The following is a 21,468-nucleotide window of genomic DNA, read 5'->3' as shown; positions in this document are numbered from 1 at the left end:
CCTTATTTTTTCAAGGAGCTCAATTGAGCTCCTCAGAATCCCTCTCCTAGAGGAGCTCAATTTAATACAATACATGGTACATGTACATGCTAAATTGTAGATTTTTCTTAAAATTGTAAATTTACAATTTGAAGAAAAATTGCATTTATGTTGTAGCTGTGTTGCTATTAATTAATCTGTGGTGAAAGTGTAACTAGGTCTGGGTCATTATGTTTACAAAGTATCGCACTCCCCAAAAAATTGCTAAAATTTCACATTTTACATCTTAAAATCCATGAAATGGCCATCTATTTTCCATAATTCCTTGAAATTATTTTAATTTAGTTGAAAACTATCAGGAAAATCTAGAATATTCAGCTCCTTCTTGACTCTGATTGATGTTACAATCTTACAATATTGTAGTCCCACATGTAGACTCCATGGTGTTGCAACATTAAACTGAAAACGATCGTTGATCATTTGATCATTTTGATCGTTACTGATCGTTTTTCAGTTTCAGTTTCACACTTGGTGAACAACATGAAAATCTACATATAGGACTGCAAAATTTACCGAGTTTAACATCATAAATCAGAGTCAAGAAAGAGTCAAATATTCTCCCATTTTTTGGTAGTTTCCAATTAAATCAAAATAATTTCAATTTAAGGTATTATGGAAAATACATGTACATGTAGATGCCTAATGTAGATCTATTTCATGAATATAATATGTAAAATGTGAAATTTCAGCAACTTTTGGTGAGGATTTTTTTAAAATAATGAGTGCGATATTTTGTTCTTATATTTTGTCAGGAGCGCGGTAGGAGCGCCTATGCGATCGCGCTCCTCAGATGAAGGTCTGATAATGCATTGATGCCTCACTCGAGCACGAATTCCTCTTCTTGCGCTGGTGGAGATGGGATTTCTTGAATCTCAATATTAATCGCGAAGAGGGCTGATTGGGGTCAAATCTCGAGATTGAGCAAACTCGGGCTGGTGCAGCACCGCCTTCAGTAAATTTTGGGAAAGAATAGTGGAGCATGTCCACGATACACTATATTTCACAGTATTCCAGGGTTTATTTCCAATTCATCTATAAATGCCAAATCGTTGAATTGCCAACTCGTCTACTATCATTTGGTCTACCATCAGTTCGTCCACTATCCACATGGTCTATCAAAGTATCAATTCCTCCAATCACCATTTTGTCTATAACCAGTTGGCCCAATAGCCATTTAGTCTATATACCATTTGGTATAATTGGACTATAAAGTGTTAATTGTCCAAAATGAATGAAAATGAAATGGAGTTTAGACCGACTGGTTATGAGACAAAATGGTGATTAGACAAAGTGATGATTGGACAAATGGTTATTGGATCAAATGGTTGTTAGACGAAATGTTGATAGATGGAATGGCATTAGACTACAATGTATGATGAAAGTTGACCATGTGGTGAGTGGACGAGTTGGCAGAAGACGAACTGGCAATTTACCTATCAAGTATGACATAAAAAGTGCAGTACAAACTAGATTTTAATTCGTCATGCGGACGAATTAGGTGGTCTGTCCTTATTCTCGCCATCATGATCACTATTGCTATGTTCATGCAGATCAATATGATCTTCATGGTGACAACGGAATGTTCATTATGGATGGAATACTTGTGAAAGACGGGAGATGATAAAGCACTGTGAAAAGGGTCTCTTTGATATATGAAAATACATGTGATATGAAAAAAGTAATTATAATCTGTTTTATCTTGCTAAATTTTAACTTTCATACCTTTTAATTATCATAAAGGATCATGTACGAGGTGGTAAAAAGAAAAAAAAAATGAAAAAAAAAATCATCTTGTTCACCCCAGGACTCGAACCTGCGCCCCCGAGAACACAAGTCAAGTGCGTTATCCATTGAGCCACGATATTCCCCATAGAGATTACACGTAAGGAAATTTAAGAATTACAAATCCAATTTTGCAAGCAAAAAACGGGCATGATCTCGGCATCTGATCGAAAAATGAAGGAAACATTCCGAAAGCTAAGAATCTCAGCTACAACATATTAAAAGCTCAGGGATAACTAACAAGAAATAATGGAGATATAGCTCACGAGATCGAGGAATGTAGAATCTAGTTTTGAGAAAAAGTCATGTCCCATAGAGATTACACGCAAAATGAGGAAAAAAGACATACCTCTTTTCATCGCTGTTTTACGCCATGATGCGTTTTTCAAAATGAAAATTCATGTAACTGAGGAGAAAGAGTATATTCTAAACTACTATATATCGAAATCTGGGCGATAAACGATCAATATTTACGGAGTTATGATCAAATTTGCATAATAAAATTTGATGACGTCATTTTTGAAAAAAATGAAATTTTCAGTTTAGGCGCAATTTTGATGACGTCATGATCAAATTGAGGGACAATGCTGACATGAAATCAAATCTACAACTCATACTCTATCGATATATGAAAAAAAAAAATTGAGGTCAACGGACTATTTAAAGAGCTACAGTGAATTTTCAATAGACATGTTTTTGCCCATATATGGCCTGTAGTGAGAGCGCGCGCCCACACGTGCTGCAAACTTTAACGGGTGTTAATTTCGTTATTAATGGTCGTAGAAGGTTGATCAAGGTATCAAATTGCTCAGAATTATATCATCAATGCAATGATATAAAAAAAAACTGTGTTTCTGAGTTGCGTTGGAGGCGCGCATATGTGCGCGCGCGCAAATTTTTGAAATGCCTAAAATGACTTGAAACGTACCCAAAAATTTTTATAGGCCATTTGGAGAATTTTTTTGGCTTTGACGCGTGCGTACGCGCGCGTCATGACCTTTACATGACCTTTGATGACATTGACAGATGACCTTTAACCTAAAGTTTATGTGATGTAAATATGGTTGATTATTGATGATCCGTTATGTTGATATGATCAAATTGAGAATTTTACAAAATGGCGCGTAGATGACGTCATCGTAATTAGATGACCTTGAAAAGCTTAGTACAGTATGCCGTCTCTATGATAGACTCTATATATGACAGAAAAATCAGCCAAATTGATTCAGCCAATTCGGAGAAAAGTTGGCGACAAACATAGGTGCTAAAAATAAATAAATAATTTAAGAAAATTCTGACGAAATTAAGAGGTGATCTGTCATAGACAGACCACCTAATAAGCAATTTTCTTGTCACCTACATGTACACAGAGGCTTCCAGCCTTCCATCCATGTATCATGTACTGTAGGCCTATCATGTGTACAGTGTATGCTGCTATCTACAAAATATGTAGACCTATTAAATAAAAAAAACATGTACTGGTCTGATACTAGTGATAAGGACTGGGAGGGGGTGATGACAGTGCAACCTTGAATTGATAAATGTTTTCTTTACATCGTTAATAATTAAATCAAGCAACCCCATTCCAGGCTTAAAATGTCATGCACAAACATGTACATGTATGTGTACATGAAGGGTTCATTTCCACTGCACTTTGTTTTTGTTTGAAGATCCATTGGTCTCCCCCCCCCCCCCTCTCCCTATCTGCTTTGCAACCTATCACCCGAGCTTAACATGGAGTGGTCTGAACATGCAGCCTACATGTACATGTATAATGACTTGTGTGCTGAAGGCCCTCTCATTCATGGCTAGTCTTGTGTGAAAACCCACTTGTTGATCAAAGAATCCCCCCCCCCTTGGACAATAATACCCTACTGAAGAAGACTGTAAAAAGAGATGGCATTTCGTGCATCACTGCGCTGAGCATGAGAAGTGGAATGAAAGGGAATGGCAATTAATGCAAAGTTGTATTAAAGAAAATCTGGCCAACCGTGTCCATGGGCCCAACGTCAGATTAAGTTGCATTGTATCACACAAGTCATGAAGAATAGTAGGCCTACATCTTTCCTTTTTTTGTAGTTGTCAAGATGTGCAAACATTAAAGATGAGGCGATATTATGTGGGGGAAAACAAATACATCTGCCAGAAATGATTTGCTGGTGTTTAGAGAATACTGGAAACTAGTGTGTCCTTAAGGTAGTCAAATAAAAAAGAAATACTCAAGACTGTAGAGAGGGTGTCATGGTTCTAGCCTCTTGTGTGCTATTTATGTTTTTGAATCATGAAAACGTGAGCTTTTCTTGAATACTCATTGAAAAAAGGGTAAACTCATACATTCATCATATTAATATCCTTAAAACAAAAATCTACAATACTGCCAATACTGCCACAAGGATCCAAACATTTTTTTTCAACTCCTGTCAGAATTTCTTGCAATGTCCATGCATCTGACAATTTATGATCTTTCCTGCTCTATTTGTACAAAAAGTGTGACTTTTTTTATTCTTTGTTTTTTATTCCTTTGAAATGCCATTGGAAAACAAAAATATATCTACATGTAAAAAAAATCTTTGGCAACTGGACTGTGAGATGCAAATAAAGTATTTTTGTTGATAGTGTGGATGTCCCTCTCAAATGTTTCAGTTCCTAATTCAACCTTGGCTGATGATTATGGCACTGCAGGCCAACATACATGTACATGTAATCATACCAAGTACCAGTCCCAGTTGCCCATGCTTGTCCTCTCGCTCGCGTTTCTCTTCTTCTGTCTCTGCCCTATCTCTCTCTCTCTCTTTCTGTATTACAAAACATAGTTACACGTATCAGTCAAAGTTTGTTCATTCTGAAGACAAACTCTCCTGTCATTCTAGAGGGAGATTTTGAAATACATTTGCACTGGCAGACATAAGCCTGCAAGAAATATCACTTACGTTCTCTTTTCGTCCTCTTGAAGCCAAACGGTGGTGTGTAATGCTCCAGCTTATGGTAAACTGAGTAAGACTTGATGTCATCCAAGTTGGCAAAAAGTTTGATCCCATGTTCGTATCGCGTACGGAACCATTTTGAATATTTGGCAAGAGTTTGTACTGTCTTTGGACATTGCTGCAGGAGGAGAAAAAAAAGGGAATTCATTTTTATTTAAAAATGTATCTCGGTCATCTTGATTTCATACAAATGTAATCTTTCATACAAATGTAATCTTGATTTCCAATGACAACACTTATACCTGTAGGCCTAATTGGAGATGAGCAACTTCAATCCATCAATGTTGACTAGTATTATACGGACAAAGAACAATTCTGTTAATGATATTATTTCAATTTTGAAAACTATGTAGATTTATGAACAATAATGATGAGGAAAAGGAGCAGAAGGAGGGTTCATAGTACAAGTATGTACATGTACACATACATGCCCTTATTATCATACTCCGCTATTACACCAAAATTACGTGTGCAAGTTTCCAATGACTACATGTACATGATGAAGATAACATCAACAAGAAAGTAGAGAAAGAAAATGAAAATGAAGAGAAAGCATCCCAAAAGACAAACTCTGATCTGACTTCATCTCATTTATGAAGTACAAACACTGAACACATAATCCCAGAAGTCAAACAGTTTATCCTGAATATCTTTGGCTTTGATTGAAGAGGCAATCTGCCAATTACAATGTATTGCCTATTAATATCCCTAATTGCCTTTCAAGCCTGTCAAATTAATCACTTATTTGATTGTAACATGTGCATGAGGTCATCGCCCAAAGAGAGTCAAGGAACAATACAAAACCCACATAACCAGAATATAGGCCTACAGTGCGTATCAAAAAACGGGACAGATTTGAAGTCTATAAAATTTTTGTTTTAAATTATGATGTCTATATTTTGGTGTAAATAGGTGCTCTAAGGTCTTATCTTTGAAATGCAATTAAAAAAAAAAACTTTGTTCATGCTTGAGCGAACACGGGACGTTTTTGTTGGGGGTTCAAAAAGGCTTGCGCCAGAATTACAGAATATGAGTAATATGATGATCAGACTTCTTGCTAATCAGGAGACTTCCTCTTTACCCTTTCATTATCTGTGCCACAATTTTCGAATTATACTGTCAAATTTTATTTACAAATTTATCTATTTACTTGAATTATTTTGTTTTTTCATTTAAACTTCTCTTACCTTTTAATTTTCCTTCATATTAAAGTAACTGAGAAAAGAAGATTTTTTGTCAACCCAAGCAAAAAGATTTGCATTATTAATTGGGAAAACTTGTGATTATTCAAATCCTTTTATTTTATTGTGAAACAAATTATGTTATGTACCTTTAAAAGACATGAATCTATTTTTCAAGGGGTCATTGATTCCTCGACCAAGATAAATTGCTTGACAGGAAACACAGGAAGGGATTCATGTCTTTCAATGACAATGGTGTATTGAGTCAATTTTGAAGGAGCTACATTGTACATGTAGATATGGCAGATCGGGTAAAATGTATTAAAAAGTTGTGAGCGAGCGAAGTGAGCACGCAAATATTCCCACTTTCTTATTAAAATATCAAATTTTGTGATAAATTTTGACATAATATTCAGAAATAATATATTTTACTTTCTATCTTTCCGTTTAATATTTCCTGTCCACTTTTTTTCTTGGTCATGATTTTTTTTATTGAGGGGGGGGGGGGAGCATCCCACGCCCCCGCCCATATGTGTGGCACTGTTCAAAAGGCACCATAACCTTTGTAGCACACAATGAAAGGATTTGAAAAAAAAAATCCACGCTCTCCCATACTTCGGTTGAAACAAAATTGTTAGCTTGAAGAAGGAATATTCAAAGCTAACAGAGAGCATATTAAAAAGAAACAACAACAGAACAATTCAAGCAAATAAATAGATCTGAAAATGAATTTTGACCGCATGATTTGAAAATTATGGCAAAGATAATGAAAAGGTTAAGAGGAAGTCTGCTAATTAGCAAGAAATCCGATCATCATATTTATAATTTTATGCCATTTTGGCGCAAGCCTCCTTTTTAACCCCAGACAAAAACATTCCGTGTTCGCTCAAGCATCAACGAAACTAAAATTTTGTAATAGCATTTGAAAGATAAGACCAATAGAGCACCTATTAACACCAAAATATAGACATTATAATTTGAAACAAAAATTTTATAGACTTTTCAAATCTGTCCCGCTTTTTTTTATACGCACTGTATACAAAATCCATGAGGGTGACAATTTTGCCCTCATGACAGCCAAAATCACCCCTAAAATTCACAAAATGGAATGCTTCTCAAGGTGCGACCATCTCTTCTAAAGTTTCCCCAAGATTTACATGTACAGTACCACTTTATAAACAATATTCAAGAACATGTACATGTAGAAAATAAAGAATGGGATATGCTTTTACATCATACATGTAAATGTAATCGTTCGATGAACAAAAAGTAGCCCTTGAATTTTTTAAGCAATAGCCCCCGAAATATAGCAATTGTCCCAATGTGGCAAAAGAAAATAAATGCCCATTACATGCATACTCTGTAAATGTTTGAATTAATACAACCTGTACCTTTAATAATACAATATGAAATTATTTCACGTACAACATGTGGAATCAAAAGGCACTGACAGTCTCAGAAAATATTGAAAATATCACGTACAGTTAGCCCATTCTAAATACACATGTTTGTGATAGCTCACAAATGAAATCTAAGACAAAATCATACCACTAAAAAAACAGAGCACCAGGAAATGTTTTAAAATCAATTATAATTTTCTATCAAATGGTTTCAGTTCAGTTTGCTACTGGTAAGTGCAAAACCACAAACAGTTCTAACAGTTCTAAGGGCAACTTAAGTGGTTTCTGTGTACATATGAAACATTTAAAACACCGTTTAAAATTCTTCTTTATACAACACTGTTGACTATCATGTACGTAGTTCTCAATAAATGAAAGCACATGCGGTTGTTTAAAGGACAAGTTCACCCCAACAAAAAGTTGTTTTGAATAAAAATAGAAAAATCAAGCATAACACTGACAATTTCATCAAAATTGGATGTAAAATAAGAAAGTTATGATAAAGTTTCGCTTATTTTCACAAAACAGTTACATGTACAAGTATGCACATCCTGGCTGGTATGCAAATGAGGAGACTATGACATCATCCACTCACTTTTTCTTTTGTATTTTCTTATATGAAATATTCTAATTTTCTCCTCATTGTCAAGTGATACAACGATTAATTCCTCCCTGAATATGTGGAATTAGCATTGTTTAATACTACATGTATATGCTTCAGTCAAGTTGGTCCTTATTGTCAAATCTATAAAAATAGAAATATTGTATAATTCAAACAATTAAAAACAAAATAAATAGTGAGTGATAGACATCATCGACTGACTCACCTAGTTGTGCATATCACTGTTTCGTGAAAAATAAGCGAAACTACAGGTACATGTATGTCATAACTTTCTTATTTTACATCCGATTTTGATGAAATTGTCAGCACTATTGCTAGTTTGATTTTCCTCTATTTATTCAAGTCAGCATTTTCCTGGGGTGGACTTGACCTTTAAACTGTTTCCAACTACGGTACTGTGAGTTATTACACAAACACAAACTGTAAAGGTTATTGAAAAGATAAAATTCATAAGGGATGCAGCCGGATTACATACATTCTAGTGGTTTCAATCTTTAATAGAAAGCAGGAACCAGAAAGATATTTAAGATCGACTGTAAAATCTGATGACCACTCCCAATGTAAACATACTGTAGGGGAAGGCGGGGTAAGTTGTGACACTTTTTGCATTTTGCATGATAGAATTGATATGACTAATAATATTGTAGAAATAAGTACCTTGCCTTTAAATATGATTATTGGGAAATCTTTTTCACCTATATTCAACTTTCTACCCCCACATTGAAAGTCGTTGTGACCTTTGAAAAAAACGATGTCAAGTGGCACAACTTGCCCCATCTGTGGGGTAAGTTGTGCCACCTTCGAGGGTAAGTTGAGCCACAAAAACTATGTACAAAATGTATGCGGGAAGAACCAGCATGTCAATTTTTTATTTAAAGTCTTTTCACTTGCTAATTCTCTAAAAATACTTACATTCTCTAAAAGTAAAAGAACTGTCATGTGAATTTGCTCTTTTCTGCCTGCATATCGATGGCTTTTTAAGGTTTGATTGTGTTTTCATTTACATTACCATAAGAATTACCATGGCTCAACTTGCCCCATGTTTGCTGGCTCAACTTACCCCAGTCCGAACTTAATGCGATAATTTCGCATCCACACATTTCTTATGTATCCATCATGTAAAAAACTGTGACAAGAATGAAGATCCATACCTGGACTGACAATGTTGTTCATATGCTTTATTATATGTAAAGAAGTGTGTGTGTAAAAAACACTTATCTATTTCACACCCTTTTTTACTTTTTTGGCTGAAATTTGTATTTTTCCCTCTAAAAAAGTATTTTTTGTTTCAAAGTTGAAAACAATGTGGTGGGGTTAAGGGTTATGTAATGGGTCATCAATACATGACACCACCATAATGTCTAACTAATTCATTATTGGCCTGGGGGCGGTGGCTCAACTTGCCCCTATGCTCAACTTACCCCGCCTTCCCCTACTGTACAGCCTTTTAATAGCGACTGTCATGGTACTGATACCTACATGTATGTGTGTACGATTGATTGCATTGATTACTTTGTATGATCAGATTCACAATTAATCTCTTTTACAAACTACATGTACATGTTCATGTAGAGATCACTCTCGGTACATGTACAGTACAATGGAGACTCTTGAGTCTAAGTACATGTAAAGTCCACGGTCATTTCACACTTTTCAACAAGAACAACAGTATATTATTAATGGTAAAAGGTTGCCAATTAGAGTTTTTATCTATAAATCTTAACAAGTGGAGCGCCTCAGGTAGTCTCGCCTGCAATATAGCAGCAGTGCTGACTTTGAAAAAGATTCACAAAATACTCCATTCATATCATGATAAAATACTACAACTATACAGTAACTAATTGACCCTTGATCAGTGATACTTGATTACCTTTACGTGTATGTCCACATTTCACGAACTACATGTAGATCCATAAACTTTCAAAGTTATGATGGTAATTCAAATACCCCAACACGGCCAAAGTTCATTGACCTTGGTCATGTGACCAAGGTCACATGGTCACAAGGTCACTCATGCAGGATGTTCACTGATGCTTAATTAATGTACATGTAATTATCTTTAACTCCAATTTCATGAACGAGATCCATATTCTTTCAGAGTTATGACATTTAAAAAACTTAACCTTGGTTATTAAAGATTTCGCTTTGATTTCCTCAACATAATCTAAGTTCATAGACCCTAAATGACCTTTGACCTTGTTCATGTAACCTGAAACTCACAGAGGATATTCAGTAATACATGAATTTGATTACTCTTATGTCCAAGTTTCATGAACCAGATCCATAAACTTTTTAAGTTATGATGGAAATCAACAAATACCCCCAACATGGCCAAAGTTCATTGACCCTTAATGACCTTTGACCTTGGTCACATGACCTCAAACTCTGGCAGGATGTTCAGTATTACTTGGTTATCATTATGTCTAAGTTTCAGGAACTAGGCCGATATACTTTTTAAGTTATGAAGACATTTAAAAAAATTAACCTTTGGTTAAGATTTGATGTTGACGACGCCGCCGCTGTCAGAAAAGCAGCGCCTATCTAGTCTCGCTCTGCTTTATGCAGGCAAGATGAAAATAAAATTACAATGATATTGATAGTCTGATACAATAATATATCAGTATGATGTACGATGTAAAATGTGTAGGGCAATAGAAGAGTGGAACATGTACTGTACTTACAGAAGCTGACTGAGATGGATCATTAACGAAGGGTAAAGCGTCAATGCCAACATTTTCCAGCGGCTCTGGCTCAGCAGGCTGTTCTAAAACCACTTTCAGTTCTTTCTCCTCTTTGTGTTCTACATCTCCTGTTCCCTTTCCAATCATTTCCCTGATGGCATCTTTAACGTCTTTGAACTCTTTGTTCACATTGCCATCTTTCTTGGGATCGCCCAGCTTAGCCTCGATGTTCTCTAACATATTGGCGATTTTGTTCAGCTTGCCCGACTCCACAGGCGATTCGCCCTGTTTCCCAAGGTAGATGAAGTTGGCTTCACCCCCTGGCGCAGCCACAAGTGCTTCTTTATCAATGCCAGCGGCATGGTTATCCATGAGAACGACTCCCTGGTCACCTCGTTGGACACGCCTTGCAAGATCAATGTACCGCTGCTTCGCTTGGATACCTTGTTCTTGGTTACTTTGCACCAACATCCCAATGACAGTTAAAAGAACATAGACGCTGATCCCTGACACCAGTGCCATGTGGACAGGTCGAGACCTCAGCATCCTTAGCCACATGCTGAAAAGTGTATTGACCTTCAAGTCTGATGTAAAAGAAGTTTGTTGACCCCGATGACAGGATGAGGGTCAGAACAATTCAACTGGATCAGCCAGGTCCAAGCTCAAAAGCAGCAATTCTTATAAGTTGCATGGTGACATCCTTTGAGGGGTCATAACTGTAGAATCCTGCAGACGGGGAGAGAAAACCAGATTTTTTTTTACTTTTGGGTCATTCCATAAAGGTCGGACGTACATTCAAACACATTTAAGAGCTGTATCTCCTTTGATTTTAATAGCAGTGTTTTATTTTTGTTTAGTATATCATAACACGTGACCTATGTAGGTTATCATTACACCATGACAGGACCAGGCTGCAATATGAAGAATAGAAAATATGGGCAAAAATGTGAGGGGTCGGAGTACATCAGACAAAAGCAGGTTTTATTATGCTTTTAGAGTTCATGTCAAAATCTCTGTGATTTTTGTGATGCAGCCCTTTGATCTCTCCATCCTCAAGAACACATACATGTAATTTTTCCCACTGATCGTTTTGTTCCAAGTTTGAGCAAAATTAATGCAGAAATATGTCATTTGACATTTTTACCCCTAGATGACATTTAACCTCTCCATCCTCTTTAACAAATATGTGGTACTACCCACTGATATTTTGTTCCAAGTTTGAATACAATTGATGCACAAAAAACTACCCGTAGCAAAAGTGACCTTTTGACCCCTAAATAACCTTAGAAATTATCATCTTCAACAAAAAATTTGTATTACCCACTGATTTTGTGTTTCAAGTTTGAACGAAATTGATGCACACAAAAAAAGAAATGACTGAAATTTAACTTTTGACCCCTAGATAACCTTTGATCTCACCATCTTCATTAACAAACATTTGGTACATGTATGTATTAACCACTAAATCATTTGTTACAAGTTTGAAGAATATTGATGCACAAAAAAAAATTAATTTCAACAAAATCTGTCAAAAAATGACTGAATGGCCTCTTATCTTTTGACCTCATCAACACACACATGGTATCAACCAAGGATCATTTGTACCAAGTGTGAACAAGGTTGATGCAGAAAAAAAAAGAAATGAGAACAAGTCAAAATTAAATGCAAAATAACCCTTCACATTTTCATAACTTACACCCCTATAGGCAAAAGTAGAATAGTCTTGACACCCATGTATCATTATAACAAATGGGTAGATCTATTTACCACAGAGGGGCAATTGCTGTACCTGAGATTGAGGGGAAGGGGCGATTTCTTCTTTTATATGGAACTTCTTTGTTTATTAAATTTCTCATGTATTTGTATGTTTTTAATTTTGATTTTCTTTTTTAATTTCCTGCAGGCTATTATTCAATCATAATTACCACTAAATTCATTAAGTTGAGTGATAATTTGAGATGAAGGAAGACATTTTCCATTGAATATGCACACAAAACACAAATAAATCACCATTTCTTGAAGATGATATCATCATATGAAAATCTACATATTGTCAAAAATGTGTGGTATTTTTTGTGAAATTGGTCTCAAAACTTGTGCAAGACTTCAATGAAAAATGAAACTATACATCGATATCAAGGTGTGTTAAAGAATTATCATGCAAAATATTAAAGATGGAAGGTGATTTTTGTCCCCAGTATTTGTTGGGTAAAGAAAATACAAAAAAGGTCATTGTTAAACTACATGTAGGTTGAAATTGAAATTTATATTCAATTTTGAAAGACTGATATGAGTATAAAAAGATGTTATGATGTTAAACTTTTGCAAAAAACATCTAAGCAGGGCAAGATAACTTCATAACAAAAGTTTCAAAGGGGTCGGACGTACAAAAAAGTTGTACGTCCAACCCCCACTTAACTTGAAATCCTCGACTAGTGGTGAGCTACATGTACCTTCTGGTGTATATATTAAACCATGGACCTATTGTGATAGGTCCATGATTAAACAAACCATGCTTGCTTTGCATCTGACTTTGGGAAAATTTGTCTGCTTTTGTTTTGCTTGTAAGAAAAAAAGTGTATGTGAAAAGGGGTCGGACGTACATTTGAAAGTGCCTGCTTTTAATATACATGTACAGTATTTGGTTTAAAAAAAAATAGAAAAAACCTAACTTATTTTTTTGAAACCTGACATAATAATAACTTGGACAACATCCAACTTTGATTATTTCAAAGCTTATATAAGGTTTAAAATTTGTTTCAAACTTGACCTTTTAAAATACCGGTAAGTAAAATTCTATTTTGTTGCTATGGTGACTTCAATGCCTTGCCAAAATGAAACGATACATTGTTTGAAATTATTTCTTTCAGATTTATACATTTCAGTGTCTTAGCTTTCAAGTGCCTAATTTGTTCCGTTTGTAAGATTTTGAAATTTTGACCAAAAGGTCTTATGGAACAGCCCTTTTATCATGTTTAAGGACGTTCCACAATTAAAGTGAAATCCATGTCATTTTCACCAAACTTTGCACATAGATACTTTAGAACCTTAATATTCGAAATATGCAAAAATTAACATAGGTCCATGTGCTTGATTTTTTGCTATAGAGCTTCAAAGTTCACCCAAATTGATGTTCTTAAGAATTGCGCATTCAAAAGAATTTGGCATTTTTAGACCGCCCAAGATTACTACAATGAGTTTAAACCTTCATTACTCATTCAAAATACATGAAAAAGTCATCAAATTTCACAAGAGAGTTAATAATTGTATCGTTAGAATGGAGAATCTGTTAATAGTGCTATTTGTTTGCAATTTTAAGTTTAACAGCACTGTCAGTTCTTAAAAATGGCGTAAAAGATAACAAAATCCCAATCTGAAAAATGTAAAATTTCAGTAACAAAATACAAACGTACAATAAATGCTGCACTTTATTCAAAATCCATGTCATTTTCACCAAAATTTGCAGAGTTGTAGAGGAAGGTATACCTAAGAGGTAGAAACATTAAAAAATAGGGGTTCATGTGCTTGTTTTTAAACTATCAGCATTTTTATTAGAGCAAATGTGCTTTTTAAAACACCAAAAATGGGCCGAATGCTTAGTATCTATGTGAAGAAAAAATCAAAACCACTCTACCATTTATTCAAACTCGGGCTAATATTCGTGATTCTTGGCAGCACTGCAGAGTAAAGTATTTTGAAATCGTAGAGAATATTTTTTTGAATGGTCCATGGAATAATTCAATTTTTTAGCTTCATGAAATAACGCATCGGATCTGCAGTTAAAGTGCAGAAGACGAGAAAAATCAGCTCATACCCGCAGCTAATTAATACCTGTTCATCCATTGTGACGTCAGCGCGCAGAGTGTAAACTATGCGCAGATCATAATGCGCACAAATATAACTGTGGAACGTCCTTAAAAGCATTACATGTACATAAAATATACTTGTTGCATAATTGAAATCAAAGTCAAGATGAAAAGTTGAAATACACTGTAGACTAGCTAAATTTTCACTTGAGATACATTAACCTGAGGTATTCACTTAAATAACAAAATGGTGCCAATGTTCATAAAAAGGAAACTCCTTTGGAAAATAAACACCTGACAATTCCTGTCATTTTCTTTTTTAAATATTGTAACAAATGTGAGGAAAATGATGATATACTAAAAAAGATTATCTTTTTCTGAGATTACATGTACATTTCAAAATAATACAGCTCCTTTGGATTCTTATGAAACAGACTGATTTATATGGCTTGACCAGTCAATGGAGTACAGTGGCAAGGTTAACAGGAAATCTCCAGCATATGGGAAAATTGGAAAATGGTAGAAAGTCGGTCTAATGTCAACAGCATTGAACTTCAGACTCTGCCTCTTGACTTCATTGCATGCATACACCAGCATACATGTACTACACACAATCTTTATTAAACTACACAATTATCCTAAACAGTGCAATTTTGGAAATTATCAAATATTAGCTCATAGGTTTAAAGAACAATTTAAAGAGAGTACTATACAATGTATGGTACTCTCTTTGTTATTCAAACCTATTTCAGAGTACATTTTGCAAAATTTGTAGAATTTGATAAAATGAATGAAGAGAGAGAGAGGGGGGGGGGGGTGTATGTAACTTCATGGCATGTCATATTGGTTTCTGGTTTTAAATCAATTCTTGTAAAATGTGTTAGTGCACATGTGTACAATACACATATTCTACATGATTCTATGGTGAAGGGAAAAAAATAGTGCTCAGGGAATTGTTAAAAATGTAACATGGGAAGTAAAATTATCCTCCCCAAAAGATTAAAAAAAGTATTTTTTCCAGAGACACCGTACGTATTGTTGTTTTGTATATTTCACTGATCAAAGATCACTATTTTGAAAACTTTTTGAAGTGCCAAATGAATACTAAAATAAAAAAAATAAAAAAAATCCTACATCCATGTACATGTACTGCACACTATCTCTTTCAAATCTGACAGTGATTCAATGACATACCTTGGCCCTGATTCACAAAGACTTTAATATTTATGCAGAATATCTATACCATTCAGCCAATCAACTAATGATTTCATTCGATCTAAACTGTATATATTGCAAATTTGTTTTATAACAAGATTCATCAAACAGGACCAGAATAGATGCTATTCAGCCTCCAAAGATGAATCATTAATCTCTACACAAACAATATTTGGGATGACTGGCATCTTACTCTAGAGTCTAGACAACACCTGTCTATCCCAAAGCTCCTAACTTTTGGTATTAAAGTCCACACTGACAGAAAGTTTGTTGAAAAAACACCTGAATAATACAAAATATTTATGAAGGTTTGAGGAAACCCATCACAGATTGAGAAAGTTAATATTCGAATGATAAGTTTTTGATTTGTGATGTCATACAAGCAGCTGCCCCATGTATTTTGTAATATATTATAGTATAAAATGCATAAATTTCAATTTTTTAATGGTCCATGATGACTTCTTTTTCAGGAGCCGGTGTAAAATGATTTGTCTGTTGATATACTTTTAAATGACCTTTAAATATGAAACTTCCTCTTTTCATAGACCTACACCAGGAACCAGGATGGGTAATAGAATTGATGACGTCATCTAATGCCAATCCCAAGCATTCAACGCAGTAGACTTAATAAACCAAATATTTGATATCATACACATGACCATGTGTTTTGATCTAATGCAAAAGTATACTAGTTCTGAAAATAAACATCATGAAGATTCCACAAAAAGGCATTAGAGTAACATTTGAAAGGGTAAACTCCTCATGTCTTGTGAGTGAAAATATTTGAATTTGACCCCCAATATACATGTACATGTAGTTCTAATTAATCATCCATTTTTTTTTCTTCATTGTCAATTCCATTTATTACTTTCAAGGGGAAGTTCACCATGACAAAAAGTTTGTTGTAAAAATAGCAGAAAAAATACTTTTTAAAATATTACCGAAGATTTGAGAAAAATCCATCAAAGAATAAAACTTATGATAATTTTTATTTGATTTGTGACGTCATATGCGAGCAACTTTCCTACATACTTTTTAATAATGAAATGACATTTTCTCAGAAAATTTAATTTTAAATGGTTTTTACTGTTGAGCTTACTGTACTGTATCAAGACAAATCACTTCACACCCGTTCCAAAAAGAAAACAAAAATATTGTCATCAGGAACAATTCAAAAATTGAAATACATGCATACAGTGTAATTTCATATTACATGTACATAAACTGTGACAGCTGCTAGTTTATATGACATCACAAATCCAAAAACTTACAAAATAACTTTCTTAATCTTCCATGGATTTTCCTCAAACCTTCACCAATATTTTTTAATTATTTTTCTCGCAGCATTTTTACAACAAACTTCTTTTCAGGGTGAACTTTCCCGTTAATACCATACAGTATGCATTGCTCAAGAAATTCATTGCAGATGATATATAACTAAAAAGGATTCATTCATTTTATAAAGGTTATTTAGCTATGTGAATTTATGTAAATATTCTAAATAAATTATGCACATAGGAAGATGTAGCATCTAACAGGCTAGACCAAAAGCTTCAGTCTGTAGACTTGGTTGTTCTGCTGAAATACATTTTCTATGTTGCCCTTGTGGGTTTTTTTTTCAATTTTTTTTGCATTAATTCAGCAGTATACAGTATAAAGGTAACGTTATCTACACTCAGTAAAATGTCAGAAATCATTTAATAAATCCCAGGAAAATAGTTATTCCTGTCTACTAACAGGCTACCTCCACTCCAGTATAATAAGGATTAATGGGTCCTAAAGTCTTGCACCACTCACTGCACATCAACTTTAATGGCAAAATGTGAACTCTTTTGAGGGAACTGTGACTGCAGCCTGATTTTTATTCTGCTCCTCTACAACAACACTCAAAGGCTGCAATAAATCACAAAATGCAGCGAAAACCTGCTACTGTTTACAATTTTGGTGTTAATATAATTTCTCATTTTCATACAATATTATGAACATATTTTAGAAGTTGAGGCACAGGTAATAAATATTCTTTGAATGATGAATGGAGTGCAACAAGGACCCCTCCCAGTGGCGAAATCAAGTTTCAAGTTTCATTTCAAGTTTCATTTATTTCTCCTCAAGAGATCAAGATAAAAATACATAAAAAATAGACAATGTAAATACAATGAACATCAAATTTAAAGAAAGTGAGGAAGGTAATGACCAAAAAGGAAGAAACCTTGTGTGAGGCCAACCCATAACAAAAATTGTACTTAAAGTTAAAGAAATATTAAAAACATCATATAATTACAAATTCAATGAGAAAAAAAAAAAAAAAAAAAAACCATAACAAACAAACACCTAACTAAACCTTAACCAAATGAGAATGGGGGGGGGGGGGGGAGAACCAAAAATAAATCTAAGACTTAGACAATAAAAATGTTTTGTATTTCCTTTTAAAAACAGATACCGAAGGGCTTGATTGAATGTCAGAAGGGATTGAGTTCCAAATAACTGGTCCTTGATAAAATATACTGTTTTTGAAGATGGAAGTACTGCACTGTGGAATATGGATATTTTGGGCATTTCTTGTTGAATAAGTATGTACAGATGTGTTTAATAAAAAATAATTCTTAAAGGACAAGTCCACCCCAACAAAAACTTGATTCGAATAAAAAGAGAAAAATTCAACAAGCATAACACTGAAAATTTCATCAAAATCGGATGTAAAATAAGAAAGTTATGACATTTTTAAATTTCGCTTCATTTCACAAAAGAGTTATATGCACATCCCGGTCGGTATGCAAATGAGGGAACTGATGACATCACTCACTCACTATTTCTTTTGTATTTTATTATATGAATTATGAAATATTTTGATTTTCTCGTCATTGTCAGGTGAAATGAAATTTCATTCCTCCCTGAATACATGGAATTCCATTATTGTAACATTTTGTGGTTCAGGCAAGGAGGTCCTAATCGTCAAATTCGTAAAAATTGAAATATTGTATAATTCAAACAATAAAAAACAAAAGAAATAGTGAGTGAGTGACATCATCGACTCTCTAATTTGAATGTAACTGGCTCGTTCATATAACTATTCTGTTAAAAATAAGCGAAACTTTGAAATGTCATAACTTTTTTGAAATGTCATAACTTTCTTATTTTACATCCGATTTTGATGAAATTTTCAGCATTGTGCTTGTCTGATTTTTCTCTATTGATTCAAATCAACATTTTGTTGGGGTGGACTTGACCTTTAAGTGAATTAGGCAAGAGATCCTTTTTATAGAAAAACATGAAAAGTGCAATATTCATTCTATTCAAATCCATTATATTCAAAATTTTCAAAGATGTAAACAATGGTCCAGAATGGGAGAGATAAGAAGAGTGAGTTATAATTCTCATGGCCTTTTTCTGCAAAAGAAATATTCTGTTAATATGTGTTTGGAAGGCATTACCCCAGGCTATATTGCAATAATTCAAATATGGTAAAATCAAGGTATTATACAATAAAAGAAGAATATTCTTCGGCAATGTGTGGAGTTTATACATAACACCAACGATTTTGGCAACTTTATTGCAGATGACACCAGCATGTTCATTCCAAGTTAACTTATTATCAACATTAACACCTAGAAAGGTAGTAAATGTTACTTCATTAACTGGCTTATCATTTAAACAAACCTCAAATTTGAATTGTGATCTATTTTTATTTGTAAAAACCAAAAAATTTGATTTCTTAACATTTAAGGTTAATTTATTAACAGTAAGCCAGTTAGATATACATATTTCAGTTCCTTATTGAAAATATTTTGTAAAGTTTGTACATTTTTATGGGACATGAACAAGCTGGTGTCATCTGCATATAATATAGAGTCCACAATTTTGGAGACATTACTTAAATCGTTAATGTAAATTATAAACAGAAGTGGGCCGAGGATCGACCCTTGAGGCACTCCACATCTTATACCTTGCATCGAGGAAGAAAAATTATCAATCGAAACAAACTGTTTACGATTTTGAAAATAATTGTCAAATAAACTGAGTGCAACCCCTCTAATTCCATAATAACTTAATTTACGTAATAATAAATCATGATCAAGTGAGTCAAAAGCTTTGCTTAAATCAATAAAAAGACCGATCATTGTTTCCTGTTTATCTAATGCACTTGTGACTTTATATACAAATTCTGCTAAGGCCGAAGATGTGGAGTGCCCCTTTCTAAAACCAAATTGATTATTGTTAAGAATATTGCACTGAGAAATGAAACTATGTAAACGAGAATAAATACATCTTTCTAATATTTTTGAAAAAATGGATAAAACAGAAATTGGACGATAATTTGAAATAATGTCAGGAGAACCAGATTTAAAAACAGGGACCACTCTTGCAATCTTAAGCTGGTCTGGGAAAATCCCAGTAACAAAAGAATAATTGAATATATATCACATAATAATTTAGCAATTACATGTATTGACTTCTTTTAACCTTGACATCAATACCATCAAAACCAGCACTGACATTATTTTTAAAACCAGTTACAATATCCAATATTTCTTTAGGAGTTATTGGGGACAAAAATAAAGATTTGTCGTTTTTAGTAATATACTTTAATAAATCAGATTGAGTATTTATATTAGATGTAAGTTCAGAATGTAACTTCGGACCAATGTTAACAAAGTATTTGTTTATTGTATTACATATCACTTTATTATCTGTTAAGACCTGATCCTGGTATGTAATTTTATCAAGACCAGTTTTCTTTTGAGAACGACCAAGTGTTTTGTTAATCACTTTCCATGTTTGTTTCATATCACCAGAGGCATTTTGGAACTGTAATCGATAATATTCTTTTTTTGTTTTTTTAATTAAATTTGTGAGTTTATTTCTTGATTTCTTATAAACACATTTCCTATATTCAGATGGATTCTTAATAAATTTCTTATACATCTTACATTTTCTTTTAGTTAACTTTGGTATTTCTTTTGTCATCCATGGCTTATAGCTCCTATTCTTTATTGGTTATGGAAAAAGAGGAATATGGAAAGCATACATTGTATGCATGTAAAAATTTGTCTAAAAACTTATCATAAGACTTATTAGGATCTTCATGATCAACATTCCAAACAACTTTATTTAATTCAAGAATGAATTTAGCAATGTTTTGATCTGTGATGTTACGCCGCTTCCCAGATATATTATTATATCTATTACAGTTAAGAATGGTGTTACTTAAACAAAAAACAGGAAAGTGATCACTTATGTCTGAAAACAAATCAAGAGGTATTTGGAGAATGGAGAACACTGCAGGATTATCTGAATTTTGTGACATTTTCTCTTTGGTTAATGACCTATATATTTACCACAAATTACCCTAGAGCAAGAAATTCTGAAATATCAAAATTATCAGTTTTCATCATGTTCAAACAAAGTGCGTAGCTTTAATATATGATGTAGGCACCCCCCCCCCCATTAAAAATAGTCTCTGATTGTATTTACTGACCAGCCTTGTATTACCAAACCCATTGTGCATATTCACACAAAGGCATCACAAAACTTTCAATACGTTCAAACTTTACAATATCTTCAAAGGGAATTTTAATAGAAAGATCTATGATGAAAAATTACACATTTTCAAAGCCATTATTTTCTAAAACAAAAAATATGGTCAAAACAGCTGATCAATGATTTTGAAAATGTTCAAACTTTTCCAACAGAAAAGACTCACAAAACAGACAGAAACACACATTCCGTAATACGATACCATTATCAAGTGACCAAATCT

General features: G+C 33.8%; 1 protein-coding gene across 1 annotated transcript in view; it reads right to left on the bottom strand.

Annotated features, from left to right (window-relative positions):
• LOC129275226 (alpha-N-acetylgalactosaminide alpha-2,6-sialyltransferase 2-like) overlaps positions 1-11,415 on the bottom strand; it is a 48,181-nt gene extending 36,766 nt beyond the window's left edge. Inside the window, exons 1-2 of the mRNA XM_054912020.2 lie at positions 10,690-11,415; positions 4,752-4,923 (exon numbers count right to left, since the gene is read on the bottom strand). Of these exons, the coding sequence (XP_054767995.2) occupies positions 4,752-4,923; positions 10,690-11,247 (730 nt within the window). The 5' untranslated portion in view covers positions 11,248-11,415. The remainder of the gene's footprint in view (positions 1-4,751; positions 4,924-10,689) is intronic.
• Between the last annotated feature and the right edge of the window lie 10,053 nt (positions 11,416-21,468).

The sequence above is a fragment of the Lytechinus pictus genome, chromosome 13 (assembly GCF_037042905.1).
Source record: "Lytechinus pictus isolate F3 Inbred chromosome 13, Lp3.0, whole genome shotgun sequence".
Lineage (NCBI taxonomy): Eukaryota > Metazoa > Echinodermata > Echinoidea > Temnopleuroida > Toxopneustidae > Lytechinus > Lytechinus pictus.
Note: the sequence above shows the minus strand (reverse complement) of the source record. Positions and strands in the feature narration are given on the sequence as shown.